Source organism: Heloderma suspectum, chromosome 15 (genome assembly GCF_057233095.1).
Source record: "Heloderma suspectum isolate Gila_16-S chromosome 15, 16-S_ref, whole genome shotgun sequence".
NCBI lineage: Eukaryota > Metazoa > Chordata > Lepidosauria > Squamata > Helodermatidae > Heloderma > Heloderma suspectum.
The window spans coordinates 4,368,485-4,387,123 of NC_139472.1; the positions used below are offsets into that span (position 1 = coordinate 4,368,485).

An 18,639-nucleotide genomic window follows, 5' to 3' on the forward strand; every position below is an offset into this window, starting at 1 on the left:
CAGTTTGGATTAATAGAAATCTGAAGTGATTTGATTCTTTTGTAGATTTCTCTGACATCCCTAGCTCTAGCCCCACCCACTTATGGGTCTAGACATGCTCACTTATGGCTCTGGACTCACCTACTGCTGGCATGAAGTCCCTGGCAACCTTTGCCCAATGGAATGCAGGCCTTCAGAGTGGGGAGGTCTCTTACCCATGCTCTAGTGTGACCTTCCCCAACCTGGTGTTCCCCCCAGCTGTGTTGGACTTTTACACATCTGGAGACCATCAGGCTGGGGAAGTGAGCTCTAGCATGACCAAAAAGAAGGACCCAGGAGGCAGGGCTATGCAAAAGAGAGGGTGAGGTTATGCAAATGTTGGCTTGGGTGCTTGAGATACAGGAGCAGGCGTGGCTCCCAGTGACCAGGCCAATAGCAGCAGAGAACAGACCCATCATTTGCACGTAGAGGGAATATAAATATAAAAGGGGAAGGTTGCTTCAGGCACGAAGTGTCACTCGGCAAAGGACACTGAAGTAGGAAGGAGGGAAGGAGGATGATGAACTTGAGCACGGATGTGAAGGAAGCATATCTGAGGATCATGGGTCATCCATGCTGGTGTCTCACCCTGGCCTTTTTCTCCCCGACGTCTCCCGCAGAGTGTGAAGTTTCGGAAGAGTCGAGTGGAGAAGCTGAAATTGAGCAAGAGGCCTCCGACCCCGAGGACCTGCGGGAGCTGCATCCGGGCTTGCTGGTTTACAAGGCCTCGCGGGCCCGGAACCTGCCGGTCATGGCAGAAGCCCTGGCTCATGGCGCCGACGTCAACTGGGTGAACGACGAGGACGAGAACAAAACCCCGTTGATCCAAGCTGTCATGGGGGTAGGCAAGATCTGTACATGTCCCCAACCTGGTGCCCTCCAGATGTGTTGGATTTCAACTCCCATCGTCCCCAGCTAGCAATCTGGGAATTGCAGTCCAACACATCTGAGGGGCCAGGCTGGAGAAGTATCATGTGTGCATATTTTGAGCTTCCTCCTACAAATATGCCAAGAATCTCACACTCATCTCTTTCCCTCCATCTCTGGCAGGGCTCCTTGATAGCCTGTGAATTCTTGCTCCAGAATGGAGCAGATGTTAACCAAAGAGATATTCGAGGGCGCGCACCGCTGCATCATGCCACGTATTTGGGCCACACTGGGTAAGTTGCTCACCCCGTCTCCTGGTGCAGAGCCATGCAGGCTTCAGTTTCAAGGCCCTGTGGGGGCGGAATAGGGCAGAGGAAAACAGCATCATTTCACCCACCCACCCTGCACTTTCAAGAATGCAAAGTTTTCAGCCTCCCTATGCATGGCTTTCTTCCTTGGGTTATCTTGTATCATTTGCTGTTGAGCAGCATTTCCCCAACCTGGTGCCTTCCATATGTTTTGGACTACAGCTCCCATCAGCACCAACCAACATGCTGCCTGGGGCTTGTAGTCCAAACCCAGGTCCTCTAGCGAGATGCCTACTAAGGAGAGGGCCTTTTCAGGGGTGGCACTCGGGTGTAAAATTCCTCCCCAGGGAGGCCTGCCTGGCCACCTGTGTTCCTGTCATTTTGTGCCATGTGTAAACCTTTTAATTTTCCCAGGTGTTTAGTCTTTTAGTTGTGTTTTTAATTGTGGTATTGTGTTCTTAGATCTTTACTGTTGCCGCTGGTTGTTTTTAATCTGGTTTTATTCTGTTTTAAACATCTACGGTTTATATTATGTTTTTATTATGTTGTATTTTAGAGTTTTAATTTCATGAACCTCCCTGAAAGCTTTGGCAGTTGGGCACAGGGACGTCCCTCGCTGGGAAATCCAGTTCTTTTTTGACTCAGCAGAGTCCTGTGGCATGTACAACTCGACTCACATTTGTGAGCCAAGCTGCAGTCTTTTCCCCAAACTCCAGGAACCTTTTTGTGCATTTTTTTCCCTGCAGTTTCCACAATTTGTGCAAATTACAGCCAAATTTGCTCACATGGCTTGGAAGTAGGGATGTACGAAACTCACTTACCTTTGCTCCGTACCTCCCTGTGGAGTCCTTGACGGAGGGGGAGGCGATCCGGTCCTCCCCCCCGGAATCCTCGATGGCCGGCTCCGCTCCGTGGCCAGGCCACGGAGCAGCCGTCCAGGGCCGTCCACAGCCGGATTTCCGGCCGTGGACGGCCTGGTGCACACGCAACTGTGTAAACCTTTTAATGTGTAAAATTAAAGCGGCCACCAAAAAAATGCAGCGTATGCAAGTGGCGGCAGCTACAGCGACCGCCATTTGCATTTCCTATTTTTTGCCGATTTATCTTACGTAAATATTTACGTAGGCTAGAACGGCGAAAAATAAAGGAACGCAAATAGCGTCCGCTACACTATTTGCGTTCCCCCTTTTTTCGCCGTTTTATCTTACGTAAATATTTACATAAGATAAATCGGCGAAAAATAGGGAATGCAAATGGTGGCTGCCATAGCCGCTGCCATTTGCATACGCTGCTTTTTTGGGGTTTTTTTTTTGCGGATAGCCGTGACAGGCTACGTAAATTCTTACGTAGCCTATCATGGTCCAAGGATGGCAATGGCAGTGGCAACAGCCCTGCCACGGCTGGCCAGGAGACCAGCCGCCGCTGCCGGAGCTGCTGGAGCTGCTGCCGCCGCTGCCACTGCCGAATCCGCCTCAGGTAAGTGCCGTCCCGGGGGGATTCCGCAGGGGGGCGGGGGGGCAGGAGGCCATTCCGCCACGGATTCCGGGGGGCCGGATTCTAAAGAATCCGGCCTCACTGGAATCCATGGTGGAATTCTCTACCATCCCTACTTGGAAGTTAGCTCAGATTGCAGAACCTGCGGAAAAAAATGTGCACAAAATGCCCGAAAAATCCACAAAATGGCCTGACTCACTGCAGCTGGAATTGGAACAAAGTTGGGGGGTGAACCTGGGCAAACTCATCAAACTACACCCCCCCAATAGATTTCTTTGACATCCCTAATTGGGTGGCATAGAAATGCCATAATAATAATTTTAAAAATGCATCAGGTCCAAACCCAGGATCTCATAAGATTTTGCTACCTACCCCACGAGGACTTCCATGAGTGAGCCTGCTTCTTCCTCTGACATTTTTTCTTTTCTTTTAATTTTTCTTTTTCACCTTTGGCAGTCAGGTCTGTTTGTTCCTAAAGAGAGGAGCCAACCAGCATGCGGTGGATGACGACGGGCACGACCCTCTCAGCATCGCGGTCCAGGCTGCTAACGCTGACATTGTTACCTTGTAAGTGGACCAGTACCTCATAAGGTTGGATGAATCGGTCTATTTCTGGTGCAAGTCAGTTTCACATGTCTGTGTGCTCATCATAAGTCACAACCTAAGTCTGTTCCGTCCAGTTTCTGCATCGCTTTGCAATTATTGTTCATTAAGCACACACACACACACACACACACACACACACACACAACATTCACATTTAATTTCCTACGCAATGTCCCCTAACAGATTCATTTTGTACACGGTTTCTTCTAAAGTACACATTTCTGTACGCAACTTTCCCGAATATGACCATGTTTGTGTGCAGTTCTTAAACTGAGAACTGCACCGCAACATCCAGAGAAGGGCAAAATCTGGAGGATAACCGTGTGCCAATCCGCATATTAGTTTGGGAAATGTGAATTAGATCGTTTTGCTTGAAGATGCAAACCAAACAAAGTTCCCCCCCATCCCCATGACCACATCAGAAATCTTTCTACCAGGAGCAGCCTGGAGTCTGCGTCGCGTGCGTGCGCCGCTCGCTCTCGCCATCTCTTCTTTGCAAGGAGGAGAAGGCGAGAGGGGTCAGCCCGTGTGTTGGCAATGAACATTCTGGCTGTCAAGCCCTTGTGTGCACAAGGGCTTTATGCACACAACTAGGGGTGTACGGATTCCCCGCCGTCCGTTCCGGTGGGGAATCTGCCCAGAAGGGGGAGGATATCCATTCCTCCCCTCGCCCCGGAATCCTCCAGAGCAGCTCCGCTCCATGAGGATTCCCTGGAGCCGCCCGGCTTGAGGGCCGCTTACCTGCTGGACCTGTCCTGTTCTCCTCCAATCGCCATTTTTTTTTAAAAAAAAATGGCGATCGGTAGGGTGTGCCCATAGACCTATATGCAAATTACAGCCATGAATCTTGCGTATACATTTATGGGCACATACTGCCGATGGCCATTAAAAAAAAAATGGCTATCAGCGCGGAGGAGAACGGGACGGGTCCAGGAGCAAGCAGCCGGAGCCGTCCTGTGCAGAATCCTCCTGGAACGGAGGTAAGTGGGGCTGATCCGCCATGGATTCCTGAGGCCGGATTCCAAAGAATCCGGCTTCATGTGAATCCGCAGTGGATTTCTCGAACATCCCTACACACAACTAGGGATGTAGGGACTGTGTAAAACCTGCTCCGTCTGTGTTTCACAGATTGTCAGGCTCCTTTTGTTCTGTCGTCCGCTCACAGACAGAGGCAAATTGGTTTTGTTTTCCTTCTCATCATGCAGAAAAATATGCAAATAATTCCGCAAGAGGTTTCGTAACCATTTACATAATTTACGTCGGTACCTAACGTGTAGCGTATTGTCCGCCGTTCCATTCAACTTTTCCTCAGGAGAAATTTGCATATTTTTCTACGAATAAATATGTGAAAATTTGGGGGAAGGTAAAAAAAAAAAAAAAATCCGAAAGTTCACAGACTCCACGTGGCCTGAGGGTGTCACTCTGCAGGAGATTCTGCAGGTAGGATTCTTAGAAATCCAAGCTTGTTTTAGTCTGTCTTGAATTTCTTCAGCATCCCTACGCACAAGGACTTGACTACCATTGTCCTCATCGCACAGAGGAGGGTGGCTGCAGGTGGGCAGCTCGGGGGGGGGGGAATCCTTTCTCATCTTCCCATCCTGGCTACCACGGTGGCAGTGCCTTGACAGGAGGAAGACGAGAGGAAAGCCCCTCTTGTCTTCCTCCTGTCAAGGCACTGCCTTCGCAGTAGCCAGGTGGGAAGGGGAGAAAGAGAATAGCCCACACCCACTGAGCCATGCACCCACAGCCACCCCTCCTCTGTGCGAAATGACGACTCGCTATTTTCCAAAATTAAATCTTGTGCACAACGGTTGGCACAGCTGCGTAATGGCCAGTCGCACAGAGGGCGGGTAGCTCACATGGCTTCGTAGGAAGAGGTGGGGGGAGAATGGAGGCTCGATGAGTGGATCCAGGCCACGTGATTGGGGAGGGGGTGGCTCGTCGAGCTCCCAGCCGACCCGGATGGGGGTGAGTCCATCTATCCCTAACAGGGACTCTTTTATAGCCCTTCCTGCTGGGGCAGGCCAGCCTTGGTGGGGGCGCCAATCGAGAGCCTGTGGGTAATCCTCCTTCACTGCCTGGAAGGGATTCTGAGCTGACGTTCTGATAGCTAACCACATGGGGGCAGGGGAGAGCTTTGCACATCGAATGGGTTCCCGGTTCTAGTCCTGGCAGTGACAGCCAGTTCTATCCTGGCAAATTCCCGGCAGCAGCACGGTCTTTCCCAGACTGTGTCCTGAGGTGAATCAAACCTTTCCTCCTCATCTTCTCCCCACTCCAGGCTGCGTCTGGCTCGAATGAACGAAGAGATGCGAGAAGCCGAGGGTCCGTTTGGTCATCCAGGTCAATATCCCAACAACAGCCCCACAGAGCTCCAGTACAGAAAGTGTATACAGGAGTTCATCAGCCTTAACATAGATGAGTGTTAGTGATGACTCCCACAACCCTGCTGCCTCCTCCTCCTCCTCCTCCTCCTCTTCTTCCTCCTCCTCGTTTGGGTCGGAATTTAATGATGTTGACTGAGCCCAGGAAAAAAAGAAAGGATACAAATAAACAACCTGTAAACATGTCTTGGGGTGGGGTCGGGGGGGGGGTTGTTACTGATGGAAATTTTGGTTGAGAAAGCTAAGAGCGGATAGTCCGAAGGCCACACAGAATGAAAAGGGGGAAAAGAGAAAGAGAGAGAGAGAATGTGAGAGAGAACCCTGAAAATAAATATCTGTACAAATGTCTTATCTGGTTCTGGAGGAGGCTTCTTGTTTCATACACACAAGCAGAGTGGCTTTGGAAGAAGTTGGATCAGGGCTTACAAAGGGCAAAAGACCCCATCTAAGTCAAGAGTATAAGAACCCCTCTTTTTTCCTTTGGTTGAACACGAACAGTAGCTCTTTGTTTATTATTTTTTGAACCACATCTCCAGAAATAAAAAGGAGGGCAGACATTTTTAGGAGTGAAGAGGGAATTGTACGTATATATAGAAAGCGAGCCCAGCTTGAAACAGAAGTATTCTTTCTCTTCCTCTCTCTCTCTCTCTCTCTCTCTCTCTCCCTCTCTCCCGCTCTCTCTCTCTCTCTCCCCCGCTCTCTTTCATGCATGCTCTTTCCAATGGCAATGGCCAACTTGTGATGGGACTCCGGATCGGCTTGAGCACTGATCGTTGCAAAGAAACAAAACAAAACGCACACACACACAACAGGAGGTGTTTGGGGTGGAATGCTGCCCAATCTTCCTGAACATGGAGTGCGCATGGATTGGGTTTAGCGGGGCTGTTGGTGGATCTGTTTGCTGTGTCCTGTGCATGCGTTGCAGTTCTTGGATCGAGAGGCATGACTTGCCCCACCATACATGCTCTCAGGTTAATGCCAGTGAAGACTTCCTCCATTTGTTTTGGTTTTGGGGGGAAATTTAACAGGGAGGTAAGCTTAGCTGGTCAAAGCCATAACTCAGCCACTTCCAAGATGGGGACGCAATCCTTGGAGAATGAAGACAGATGTAATGTATGTAGTGTGTGTGTGTTTGTGTGTGTGGTGATTTGGAAGCACCCTTGCCACGTTCAGTATAAATGTACCCTCTCTTTCAGGACTGAGCTCTGGAGACAGGGCAGGGTTCTATAACTTCTCAGCAAAAAAAGAAAAAAAAGTGGTGTATGGCACCAATTGGCAAATACCTGTGATGTCAACAAGACATCTCCCATCCCGGTTCCTGTCTTAAAATGTGTCTTTGTAAAGGATAGAGGTATGAATGAATAACCCAAGAACAACTCATTGTTAACCTGCAGGCACTACCCATCTTGCAAATAAACTTTGGCCTGGTTCTTGCTGAGGTGGTCAACCTATGTCTGGGCTGTACCAATTCTGACTGCAGGTGGGAGCTCACATGATGGAGTGCACCTCCATAGAATAATAATAAAAATGCCTGCACATAAAAATCTAATACATCAGGGAGTTTTCTAACCTATGCTAGTTTTCTGAGTGCAGTGATTAAAAAAAAAAAAACTGGAGGCACCTGCATGAATTTTGTTTGTGTTTAACAACACATATGAGTAGCCTGCCTGAAAGACACAGGGATGGGCAAAACAGACAGCTAACACAGCGCTCAGCTTGAAAGAGCATACATCCATCATGCAAATTGTGAACCTGGAAGTAAAGCCAGGTTTATGCTGTTGGTGAAGAACCCTGCCGTGGTATCTTTTTAAGTAGTACATCTGTCTTTGCCCTTCAATCATTACGTCTGTCTTCATCCTTAGACTCACTTACCAAAGTCATGAGGCTTGGAAGAAGATGCTCATCGCCGGCGATGGGTTTTTGTTTTTGGAGGGTTTTTTTTTTTAAGGGAAAACACACACACACACACACATCCAGGGAGAATTGTAAAGTCACTCTCCTCTAGCCCGTTGAGGCAACAATTAACTGGAGAATACAAGGAGAACTGATTTGTATTTCTAAGTCATGATGGATTTCCTACTTAAATATTTCTCCCCGTTTCAAAGAAAGGGGATTTCGTCTTCTTTGCATGCACGCCCTAAGAGAGACGGTGGTCCCCCCCCCCTCCAATGCATGACTGCAGAGGGCTCAGAGAATCCAGATTTCTTGGATTCGGAGATTTGGGATGGGGGGGACAGGGTTGGGGGGGAGGGTTAATTATTTATTATGCTTTCTGCTGGAGCACAACCTGTTTTTACTCTCCAAGTAACTCTGGGGTTTTATGGTCTTTGTTTGTCAGAAGACAGACCGGGATTTTACTTTAGACTTAGAGGTAGGCAATTTCTCTTGATGATCACATAGAAAATACAAAGTGGCAGCGAGCCCTGGGAATGCTGGGGGGCAGTGGGCGGTGTTGCTCCCTCAAAGTGATGGAATCCTACAATGCGCTCAGCATCAACTTTCCTTCAAGGCAAAGGGATTAGATGGGCTGGGCAGGTGAGCCAATTCTGCTGCTGCCGTCTCTTGGATTATCAAATAATCTTTGTTCCCATCCTCTCATTCTTGCATGTCTTGATTGCCATGCCTCCACACCCATGCATACACACACACACACACACACACACACACTTACTTCCCAAATGCCCACGCTGGGGGGTGGGGTGTAAATTGGCTGCCCGAGCTCCTGGCTCCATTTTCCTCATGATCTAATCTGAAATGTCCATCTGTCAGGGCTGCAGGCCATCACAGGTAAATTCAGACTTGTACTGAGCTGTACATATGAGAACATTCAGATCGAATTTGGGGGAGGGGTGGGGAGATGAAAGGTATCTGATGCCCCCTGGAAAATTTGGGGGATGGGAGTCAAGTTCGGGGAGTGGGGTGAAACTCCCTACATGCCTCTGGAGTTGCATCTGGAACACCCCAGGTCGTCGTCTTCTTCTTCTTCTTCTTCTTCTTCTTCTTCTTCTTCTTCTTCTTCTTCTTCTTCTTCTTCTTCCGGAAGTCCCTTCATGTAGCATTGCTCCTGGGGGCTTCTGGGAGAAAAAACAAAAGGCTGCCACCAGGAAACACTCCAAAAGCAGACCGTGATTTGTTTTTCCTCCCCCAAATCAACCGAAATGCCTCCCTCCCATTTTGTCATCTGCAAATGGGGGGCGGGATTTCAGCTTGACCCTAATTTCAAACCTGCAGGGGGGTGACTCCTCCTCCCACCTCCAGCTGTAGCCTCCCTCTTGACCAGTCCATCAATACCTGACTGACATGTGACCCCAGCAACCCCACCCCCTTCCTCGTGCCCCAAACTTCTCTACAAGATTCTTGCTGAAGTCATCATAACAGCCTTTGTCCCTTACATAACCTTAAGTGGCCTGGGTTATGCAATTCCTATATTTAGCTGGCTCTCCACCATGATGTAACCCTGTGTGGTTGACTTGGCTACATTGAAGAACATCCCTCTCTCTCTCTCTCTCTCTCTCTCTCCCCGCCCCCTCCTCCTCTTCCTAGATTCATCTACTGAATCACACCCTGCAATATTGACTCAAGCTTGACTCAGATGCTGTCCTCTCAACTCATGAGGAGGCTTCTCCTACAAGTAACCTCTGAGTAAAAGCTGTAGTAACAGGCACACCAGCGTATAGGAGCCCGTTCTTCTCATTCCATGCCTATACGGTGGCTCTCCTGCCCGCAGTTTCGCCCTCCCTCATTAATGCATAATGAATCGCATGGAGATGGCCTCTTTTTAGCCTCCTCCTCACGACAACCTTGTGAGTTAAGCTAGGCCAAAGTAGGGGTCGAATGAGCTCAAGGTTATTCAGCTTCGTGGATTCAGACCCAATTCTCCCCAATGGATCTCCCATTGTGCTATCTGCTACACCACATAAGCTCCCTTGAGAGGACTTATTGCCACCATCCATTGGATTAGGAATTAGAAGCACTCTTTGTAAATATAAGTTAGTTCAGTCTTCCATTCAGAGCTACTGCATTCATGAATCGTTGGCTTCTCCAGTAGTTGCCACAGCACCATGGGCCCATATTATTAGGTCTTCTTGCAGAACATCTGGAAATGCACCCCCCCTCCATCGGAATAGCCATCTAGGAATCTACCTTCTGTTAGAGGCTTGGATTCTTTCCCATCCGAGCTGAACTCTCTTGAAGCAGAATTTTGTGATCAAACGTCCCTTCCCAAGAGCGACAATCCAGAGCCGTGACTTTAGGTCTCTCCAAAACAAGAAAATTAGGGTTTCCTTATTGCCATCCAGCCATTCTGCCTCAAAGGATCCTCTTCAAGGTCATTTCCAACTTCATTTCCTGTTACATCATCAACTGTCTTGATCCACTTTTGGACGCCAGAGGTTTGACAGCTGGATTGTGCAACCTTTACATCATCATAAGAAGAAAATAATAACAACAACAAAAATCATGGTGAAGGGACAGCAAATTAACAATTTGGATTTTTGGAGTGGGGAGGTGGTCTTCTGAATGTGTGATGTGGATGTGGCCAGATGAGGGGTGGTAGGAGAAATGGAGTTCACAGTGAGTCATGAGATGGCCAAAAAGATCGAGGGCTAATCCAGTTCTCTATATCATCTTGCCAAGAGGAAAGGAACATTTTACCATGCATCACATATGGTTGCATCTTCTTCTTGGGGCACCCTGGAAATTGTAGTAACATGAAGGCGGTCAGAGATCTTGAACCAGAGATGTCATTTTGGAAGAAGGGCAGTATTTTCCCCATGTTTCAAAGCATATGTGATAATTTCCCAGGGTTAACGATATTTCCATTGACTATGTGGTGTAAACAAGAAACCACAACCCACAAATGCTTTCTTGACCAGGTGAAGGCAGAAGGCCAGGTCCTAGTATATATACCAGGCCAATCCAATCCAAAGGCTACGTGCTGCCCACCAATCAAAGGGGTCCATGTTGCGCATCCCTGTCTAGCACTCTTAACACCTCATTGGATTACAATTCCCATGATTCTTTGGAGTGTGTTTGTGTGTGTTGGGGTCGGGTAGGGGAGCCATGACACTTAAGCTGGCCTAAACCTGAGACTAAATCTATTACTCATGTAATCTCCCACTGTCGTGATTGTGATCACGCTCAGTGGATCTGTGAACTGCATCAAAATGCCCCAGAAACATCCATTGGCAGTGACCTTCACTACATGGAAAATGGTTGTGCGAACTAACTGCCCGGCAATTTTTCCCACAAAAGGTTTGTGGGGTTCTTTCTCCCCCTGCCCCTCACTTCCTCACAAGGCCATAACGCTCTACCATGTTTTTTTGTTGGCATTCAGGACAGAACATTTTAAAACAATGCAGAAAGTGTACAGGGACAGTATGTGGGTAAACGTCAGAGACCCTTTGCTGTTGGTATACTCCCGGTTCTTTGTTAAAAACAGAGACTGCATGCCTGATGAGGCAGTTTATCTATTTAAGATGTATCGGTACCTTCTTTAGATTCAATGTATAAAATCAACTTTGTGCACTTTTTCCTACTTAACAGTATTGGGTTCTTTTAAAAATATATATATTATTTTTAACGTTCTTTTTGTTATGGATTATGTGCTGTCTTTTTAAAATGAGTGACATTGTTAAGTATTTAATTTATTACTGAGGAAGCCCTGGAGGGCAAGTGCAATTACTCTTTCCCCCCTTCATTCAATACAGTATGGCTGTACTGAACGTTGGGATTTTTCTTTTGTACAGTTGTTAGGGAGTGTATTTTTTAAAAAAGATCCAGCAAACCTGCTTGTCTCCCTTTGCTTTCTTTTTGGTACGCAGGTTGCAGGGCATCAGATCCCTAACTATACATCCCTGCAACTTCTAAAGCAAAAATGTCTGGGTTGAATCCAGGCTAAGGGTGCAATCCCATGCATCTTTAGACAGAAAAAAAGCCCTACAACTCCCAGCATGCCCCAGCCATCCATTCTCCCTGGAGGATGCTGGGAGCTGTAGGACTTTTTCTGCCTAAACATGCATAGGATTGCACCCTAAGTTAGTTGAACTTCGTTCCTTTTTGAAATCAATAGGACTGAATGGCTAACATTTCCCATTGAGTTCACTGGGACCTAAGCTCAACAAATGTAAGCCAGATTCAACCCTCTTATGTTTCTCTCGGGATGAAAGAAAATGCATTAACAAAGAATTCTTCTGTTGGTTGACTGAGATTTTGGAATAAGGTGGATGGGTGTGTGTGTGTGTTTGCCATAGGGAGGGAGCGTGAGAGGGACATTAGGAAAAACTGTATATAATTCCAGGTTTCTTTGTGGCAAAAATCAAGGTATATTACAGGATTTGGCTTGTTTTCCCCACCCCTCTCTTTCATTTTGGATGTGTTTGTATTGTCTGCTATACAATCCTGTTTGAAATATCTCCTGTCAAATGTCCTTTTTTGTTGTTCCTCCCGCCTTCTTCTTCTTTTTAAGAGCTGGGTTGCACACAGGATTAGAGAATGAGTTGCAACTGCAGATTTGCCTTTGTGAAGAAGCAGCATCCCTCCAAACTTGGAGCAAAATTCTCCTTAACAGTGATCTCATCCTTCCTCTGTGGTTGACTGATATTCCCATTTTAGACATGAGGAAATAAGGCAGAGAGACAGAGGGTGCAACTGCCCTGCAATCCTTCCATCCCACTTTTGTGGCCTCGGTCTCGTGCAAATGCTCCTGGGAAATGTAATTTCTGATGCCTCACTAGCAGTGCTGGTTTCAGGTTTTTGGGGGTCCGTGAACCCCCTCCCTCAGCAAGCCATCACCATTTGCTTGCTGGACAGGTAGAAAACCAGGGAGCGAGGAGGCCGCAGCATCTCCTCCTCCTCACTGCCACACTCTCTGCCTGTCCAGCAAGCAAGTGGCAGCAATGCTGAGAAAGAGGAGGAGGAAGAGTGAGAATAGCTGGTGACAATGGTGGTGAGAAGGGAGACCTGCTGAGGGAGGGGGCTCATTGCGGGAGTCTTGCCCAAGAGCCCTTCAAATCCTGGAGCCGGCACCGATAGCACAAACACGGCTCAAGCCCTTTAACCCCCACCCACCACCCAGTGACATTCTAAAAATGGATTTCTGCCCTTCAGATCTGCCTTGAATGTCACTTCAAGCAAAACGTGATTGTAATTCTGATGTCGGCACCCATGCAGATCTAAGCAGGTGAATAGTCCTCATTGAGGACTCCGGTGCTTGCTTTTAAACTAGAGGTGGTGGGTGGTGGGTGGGGAGGTTCCATGCTGGAATCAGCCATCCCATGCCTTAAAAATAGAACAAGGCAAATGGGACCTTCAACAACAACAAAATGCAATGTATCCTCTTCTCCTAGTAGGAGTGCAACCTATTTTTTTATGTATGTATGTATGTATGTATGTATGTATTTCATTTACATCCCGCCTTTTTTCCTCCTTAAGGAACCCAAGGCAGTGTACATAATCCTCCTCCTTTCCATTTTAGTCTCACAACAACAACCCTGTGAGGTAGGCTGGGCTGAGAGTCTGTGACTGGCCCAAAGTCACCCAGTGAGCTTCCATGGCTGAGTGGGGACTAGAACCCGGATCTGCCGACTCCCAGTCCAACACTCTAGCCACTATACCACACTGGCTCTCAGGGTTCCTTCTAGCTGGCCAGCCACCCCCAGGATACTCCATTCCTACCTACCCAGTTTTCACTGTTCCCCCAGTGCTAATCATCATGCCATGATTATTGAGTCTGTGCAGATGTCATTGAGCTGGGGGGGGGGATTAGGAACACAGGAAGCTCCCTTCTACTGAGTCAGGCCCTGGGTCCATCTAGCCTAGCATTGTCAACACTGGCTGGCAGCTGCCGCTCTCCAGGGTTTCTGGCAGGAATTTTTCCAGCCCTACCTGGAGATGCCAGGGATCAAACCTGGGACCATGCAAAGCCGGTGCTCTGCCACTGAGCTATGGCCTGTCTCCCCAAGGTGTGATTTTTTGAAGCTTTTTTGAACTTCTGCAAACCGCAGGGTTCCCATGACCAAGCAAATACCTCCCCCTTTGTTTTTCAGTGGCCCCATTTCAGCCACATAGTTGTTGCACTCACCGTCTTGAGTTCGCTTTTAGAGGGCTTGATGTACTGTGCAGATAACGTCTGTCGGCTGGCAGGAGTTGAGATCAAGGGCAAGGCAGAAAACAGAGCCAACCTGTCAGCAGTTCTCAGCAGCGGTGGGGGTGGGGTGGAGGCAAGGGGCAGACAAAAAGGGGGTGTCGTTGCTCTCACCCGAAGGCAAACTGGATCTGGATTTCACAATGGCTTTGCTCATGAGAAATGCATGCAAATGTATGCAATGGATGGCGTGTGTGCATGTACAGAGTGATGGGTGTGTGTGTGGGGGAAAGGATTGGAGTGCATGGGGTGGGGGAAGAAACCCTAATATTTGAAAAGATAACCCAAATTCCAAGTGCTGTTTGCATAGGAGATGGATGTATCAATGGACATAAAACCTGATTGCACTGTGCAGATGTAAGGGGGTCTAGAACAAGGGAGCCCAGATGTGGAAAGGATCTTGATGGAACAGCTGGAGCTATCTCTGGAAATGCCCTGACTATGGGGAATAATGTTCAGTGCTGAAAGGAGTGGTTTCACCACATTCATGATCGGGAAGTGAACCACACCTCAAACCACTCCTGAGTAGCAAAGCCATACATCAGCCTCCCCCAACCTGGCGTGTTCCAAATATTTTGGACTACAACTCCCATAATTCCCAGGCATTGTGCATGCTGGCTGGGACTGGTGGGAGTTGTAGTGCAAGATACCCAGAGGGCAGTGGTTTGGGGAAGGCTACCATAGATAGGGATGCTTGTTGCTGGGAAATCCATTTCTTGGGGGGATTTTTTTGGTTCTGTGGCATGCCCAACGTGGTTTGCATTTGCAGGCTGAGATGCAGCTTTTCCCCTGAACTCCAGAAAATGGAGATATGTGTAAATTACTGCCAAAATTTGTGCAAATTTGCCCAATTTATCCAAATTACAGCTGAAATGTGGCACAAATTTGTGCCATTTGCCCAAATTATGCAAATTTACACAAAATTCAGCTGTAATTTGCATAAATAATAATAAAAAACATGGAAAATCTGCAAACTGGCCCAACTTTCTGTAGACCGAGTTGGGTTCTGCAGTGGAAAATGGACTGAAGTCTGGGGGGGGGGGGCGAACCAAGGAAAGCTCATCGAGCTCCACCCCCCCAGTCGGATTCCTCCGATATCCCTAACCATAGATAATATATTATATTCGAAGGACAATGTATCAGAAGAAAAGGCCCATCCCGCAATGCCAGGTCACATAAAGGTATCAAGCATATCAGATCACAAGGTAAAACTGTTCCTGGACTGAACCATTTCAGACTTCAGTTGAGGAGGACTGAATGCTTGACTGTTTATTATTATTATTAACAACAACAACAACATTTCTAGACCGCCCAATAGCCAAAGCTCTCTGGGTGGTTTACAAAGATTAAAAACATAAAAACAAATGAACAGACAATATACACAAAAGAAACATATATCTAAAACAACTTCAAACAAACCATCTCAAAAGGAAACAACCATAAGACATTCCAGGATCGATTAAAACTTATATGCTGCCAAATGCCTGGGAGAAGAGAAAGGTCTTAACCTGGCACTGAAAAGATAATGTTGGCACCAGGTGGGCCTCGTTGGGGAGATCATTCCATAATTTGGGGGCCACCACTGAGAAGGCCCTCTCCCTTGTTGCCATCTTCCAAGCTTCCCTCGGTGTAGGCAGCAAGAGGAGGGCCTTAGATGTTGAGTGTATATGTGCCATAGTCATCCATAAAGTTCTGTTTCCAACGATGGGGCTATTAAACTTCCACTGATGTGGTTATTTCCCCGAAACCCACCTTTTGTCCAATCTGGTTTTCTTTCTGGCATGGGGAAGTCATAGTGGCTGCATGCACAAACTCTCAGAGAAGCTAGCCGGTCTGAAGAACAGGGTTTAGAGTTGGCATCAGCAACCAGCATCCTTGGGCAGTTGTTGTGGCCTCAGCACCGCATCAGTAATGCTGACACCCACCCTAGCCCCCCTCGCCCTTTACAGGGAAGCACCAAACCACCCTTTAATATGTCCCACAATCAGTGGAAGCTGGTGACTCCGATGTCAGTGGGGCAGTGAATCTATTCTGGGTTTCAGTCAGAACTCTAAAGAAGCTCCCCGAGGCACTGAAGCCAAACCTGGAGACAGCCCTGACTGGGGTGCACAACTTAATCCACACCCCACTGGGAGATCAAGGAACAGCAGCCACACTTCGATGTCCAACTAAAAGCGTAGCCCATTTGAACAAACAGAAATAGGGTGGCCATTTAGGAACCACGAACAAAGAGGAAATGCATCACAGCAAAAGAGGACAGGGATTTGCGTAGAAGTTGCATATGCTCATTTCTATGTCAAGATGCAAATTCTGACCGTTTAAAGAGAAACGCTGTCCATCTCACCATAGTGTGGAAGAGGGTGACCTGGCACTCAGTGTTCCTGCCTGTTCAGTCAGCCGCTCAGGTGCTAACTGTTGATGGACAGCAGTTCTTTGGGTTCTTTATCTTTAAACTGGGTTTGGACTGGACAGCTCTGCAATTAGAGCAGAGGCCGGCCGAAAGAAGATCTCCGGTCATTTTGGTCTTCAGCTCCCAGCGTTTCTGACCTTTGGCCATGCTGGCTTCTGGGAGCTGAAGGCCGAAACATCTGGAGATCTACCTGCCCTTGAAAGAGAGGATGCCTTCAAAGAGAGGACTGTCCTCTGTAAAAGAGGACACCTGGCCACCCTAAGTCAGAATCCTCATTTGGACTGACACAGTTCTGAAAAGCAAAAGAGACCAGTGGCACACCCAGCAGAGAGAGTTTCCATGAGTATCTATGACCACGGGACAGGCGATCAGAGAGCTCAATGGGGAAAAAACAAATAGAACTCAGACATCCCTCCCTGACCCCCCCATTCATTAAACCCTCTGAAAAAAACTAGATGTGGGGAAGTCTGGGAGGTTTAGAGCCTCTCCTTTCTCCTGACAGGCAAGTTCTCAAATGCTAGGGAGATTCTGATGTCAAGGAATTGCTCAACTGTGTAGCCGGGGTCACAGAGTCCTGCAACGGGTTTGCTTGGTGATCTCCTGTTTCTTTAGGCCAGGCCTCAGCATCTCCTGCACAAGAAAATGAATTGATTGGCAACCATCGGGCACAGAGTGACAGGTGCTTCATCCCTATTGATTTTGAGGAAACCTCAGTACATTCCAGATGACCATAGCCCAGTCTTCCCAAACGCGGCGGCCTTTCAGATGCGTTGGGTGGCAACTCCCATCATTCCTGGCCAGCATGGGAGTGATGGGAGTTGTAGTCCGACACACCTGGAGGATGCAAGGTTGGGGAACATTGCTGTAGTCCTTTTAACATGCCTTCATCTCTCACGAGGCAGCATAGCCTGCCGTACTGGGGTGACTTATAGAGATCTTTGGACGGTATATGTCTTCAGGCTGCAATCCTATATCCACTTACCTCAGAGTAAGCACCATAGAAACCCAGTGGGACTTAATCCAAGTACACAGGTACAGGGGATGTGGTGCTGTTATTCCTTCTGTTGCTCTGTATCCATGGGAGAGCACCCCTTGGCACTGCACGTCTGTCTGTGCAATGCCAGACCTTTTCCCCTGAGCTCCATGGCCCAGCTGCAAGAGGGGGATAATTAGGGGGATAATTAGGGGGATAATTAGGATACCCATATTGAAACCAACCCCCCCTAGGCCTGCCTTTCCTCCCACAGTCTGAGGTTCCATCGCTTCCTGTTTAAACAGCACTGGGGAAAGGTGTGCTTGGGTGTGTGTTTTTCTTTTTGCTATGTCAGAGCTAAGGGGTACAGTCAGCAATGTCTTGGTGTGGCATCTTTCACGGGCCGTGCCATTTTAGAATGTAAGTGGGTGATTAGATTCTTTTAAAGTCTCTCTCTCTCTCTCTCTCTCTCTCTCTTTCTCTCTCTGTTGCATTTGGATAAGTGTCCCATCAGGCTCAAGCCTGGCCTGATGTGCTACGTGCTATGTGCCACATGTGCTATGTGGAGAGGTGAGCAGGGGAAACATGGAAAATGTGCTCCCCCCCACCCACAGTCTGAAAGTGGTGCAGTCCAGGCAGAACTCTAGCTGCATGGTTTTGCTGGATGTGCCCAAGGTGTGGAGGCTCCTAGGCATGGCTGTAATTTTTAACAGGCTACACAAGCATGGGGGAAGCCGCCAGTGAGGCGGGGTTGGACGGAGCCACCCGCTGCATCCGAAAATGCCACTCTCTGTAAATACCTTCCGGCATATTAACTTCTCCACTGTCACTTTGACCTGCTTTTTCAGTACAATCTTTGTAAAACTGGGTCTTTTCTTCTTCTTCTTCTTCTTCTTCTTCTTCTTCTTCTTCTTCTTCTTCTTCTTCTTCTTCTTCTTCTTCTTCTTCTTCTTCTTCCTTCCCTCAATGACCTCTTCTCCCCTTTTGCCTCCTCTGCTGAGTAATACCTATGGATCCGAATGCTCTGTATGTTATTTATCTTTGTATGATCTTAACTAGAAAAGAAAACGTCAACACCGTGACACGCATGTGCGTGCGCACACACACACAACACGGGGAGAAAAACCCAGAAAAAATTCTGCTGCTCTGGTGTCCTCCTGCCCACCCTCTTTCCCTGTTTCTTCTATTGTTTCTTGGAACACTGTTAATAAAAATCTAGAGTAAAGTCTTTTACCTCCTCCTGCTTTGCCTCTTATTATTTATGTCGTGATGCCTTTGCCTCCTGTTTCTTCTTCTTCTTCTCTATATTAACTCTCAAGCTTTGGGACAAGAAGCTAGAACAGCGTTCCACAGCTTGGTGCCCTCCAGATGTTTTGGACTACAATTCCCAGCATTCCTGCCCATTGGCCTTGTTAGCGGGGGCTAATGGAAACTGT

General features: G+C 47.9%; 1 protein-coding gene across 1 annotated transcript in view; it reads left to right on the top strand.

Annotated features, from left to right (window-relative positions):
- ACAP3 (ArfGAP with coiled-coil, ankyrin repeat and PH domains 3) overlaps window positions 1-18,639 on the top strand; it is a 175,658-nt gene that overhangs the window by 148,371 nt on the left and 8,648 nt on the right. The window contains exons 22-25 of the mRNA XM_084821581.1: window positions 639-859; window positions 1,069-1,178; window positions 3,144-3,254; window positions 5,575-5,636. Of these exons, the coding sequence (XP_084677707.1) occupies window positions 639-859; window positions 1,069-1,178; window positions 3,144-3,254; window positions 5,575-5,636 (504 nt within the window). The remainder of the gene's footprint in view (window positions 1-638; window positions 860-1,068; window positions 1,179-3,143; window positions 3,255-5,574; window positions 5,637-18,639) is intronic.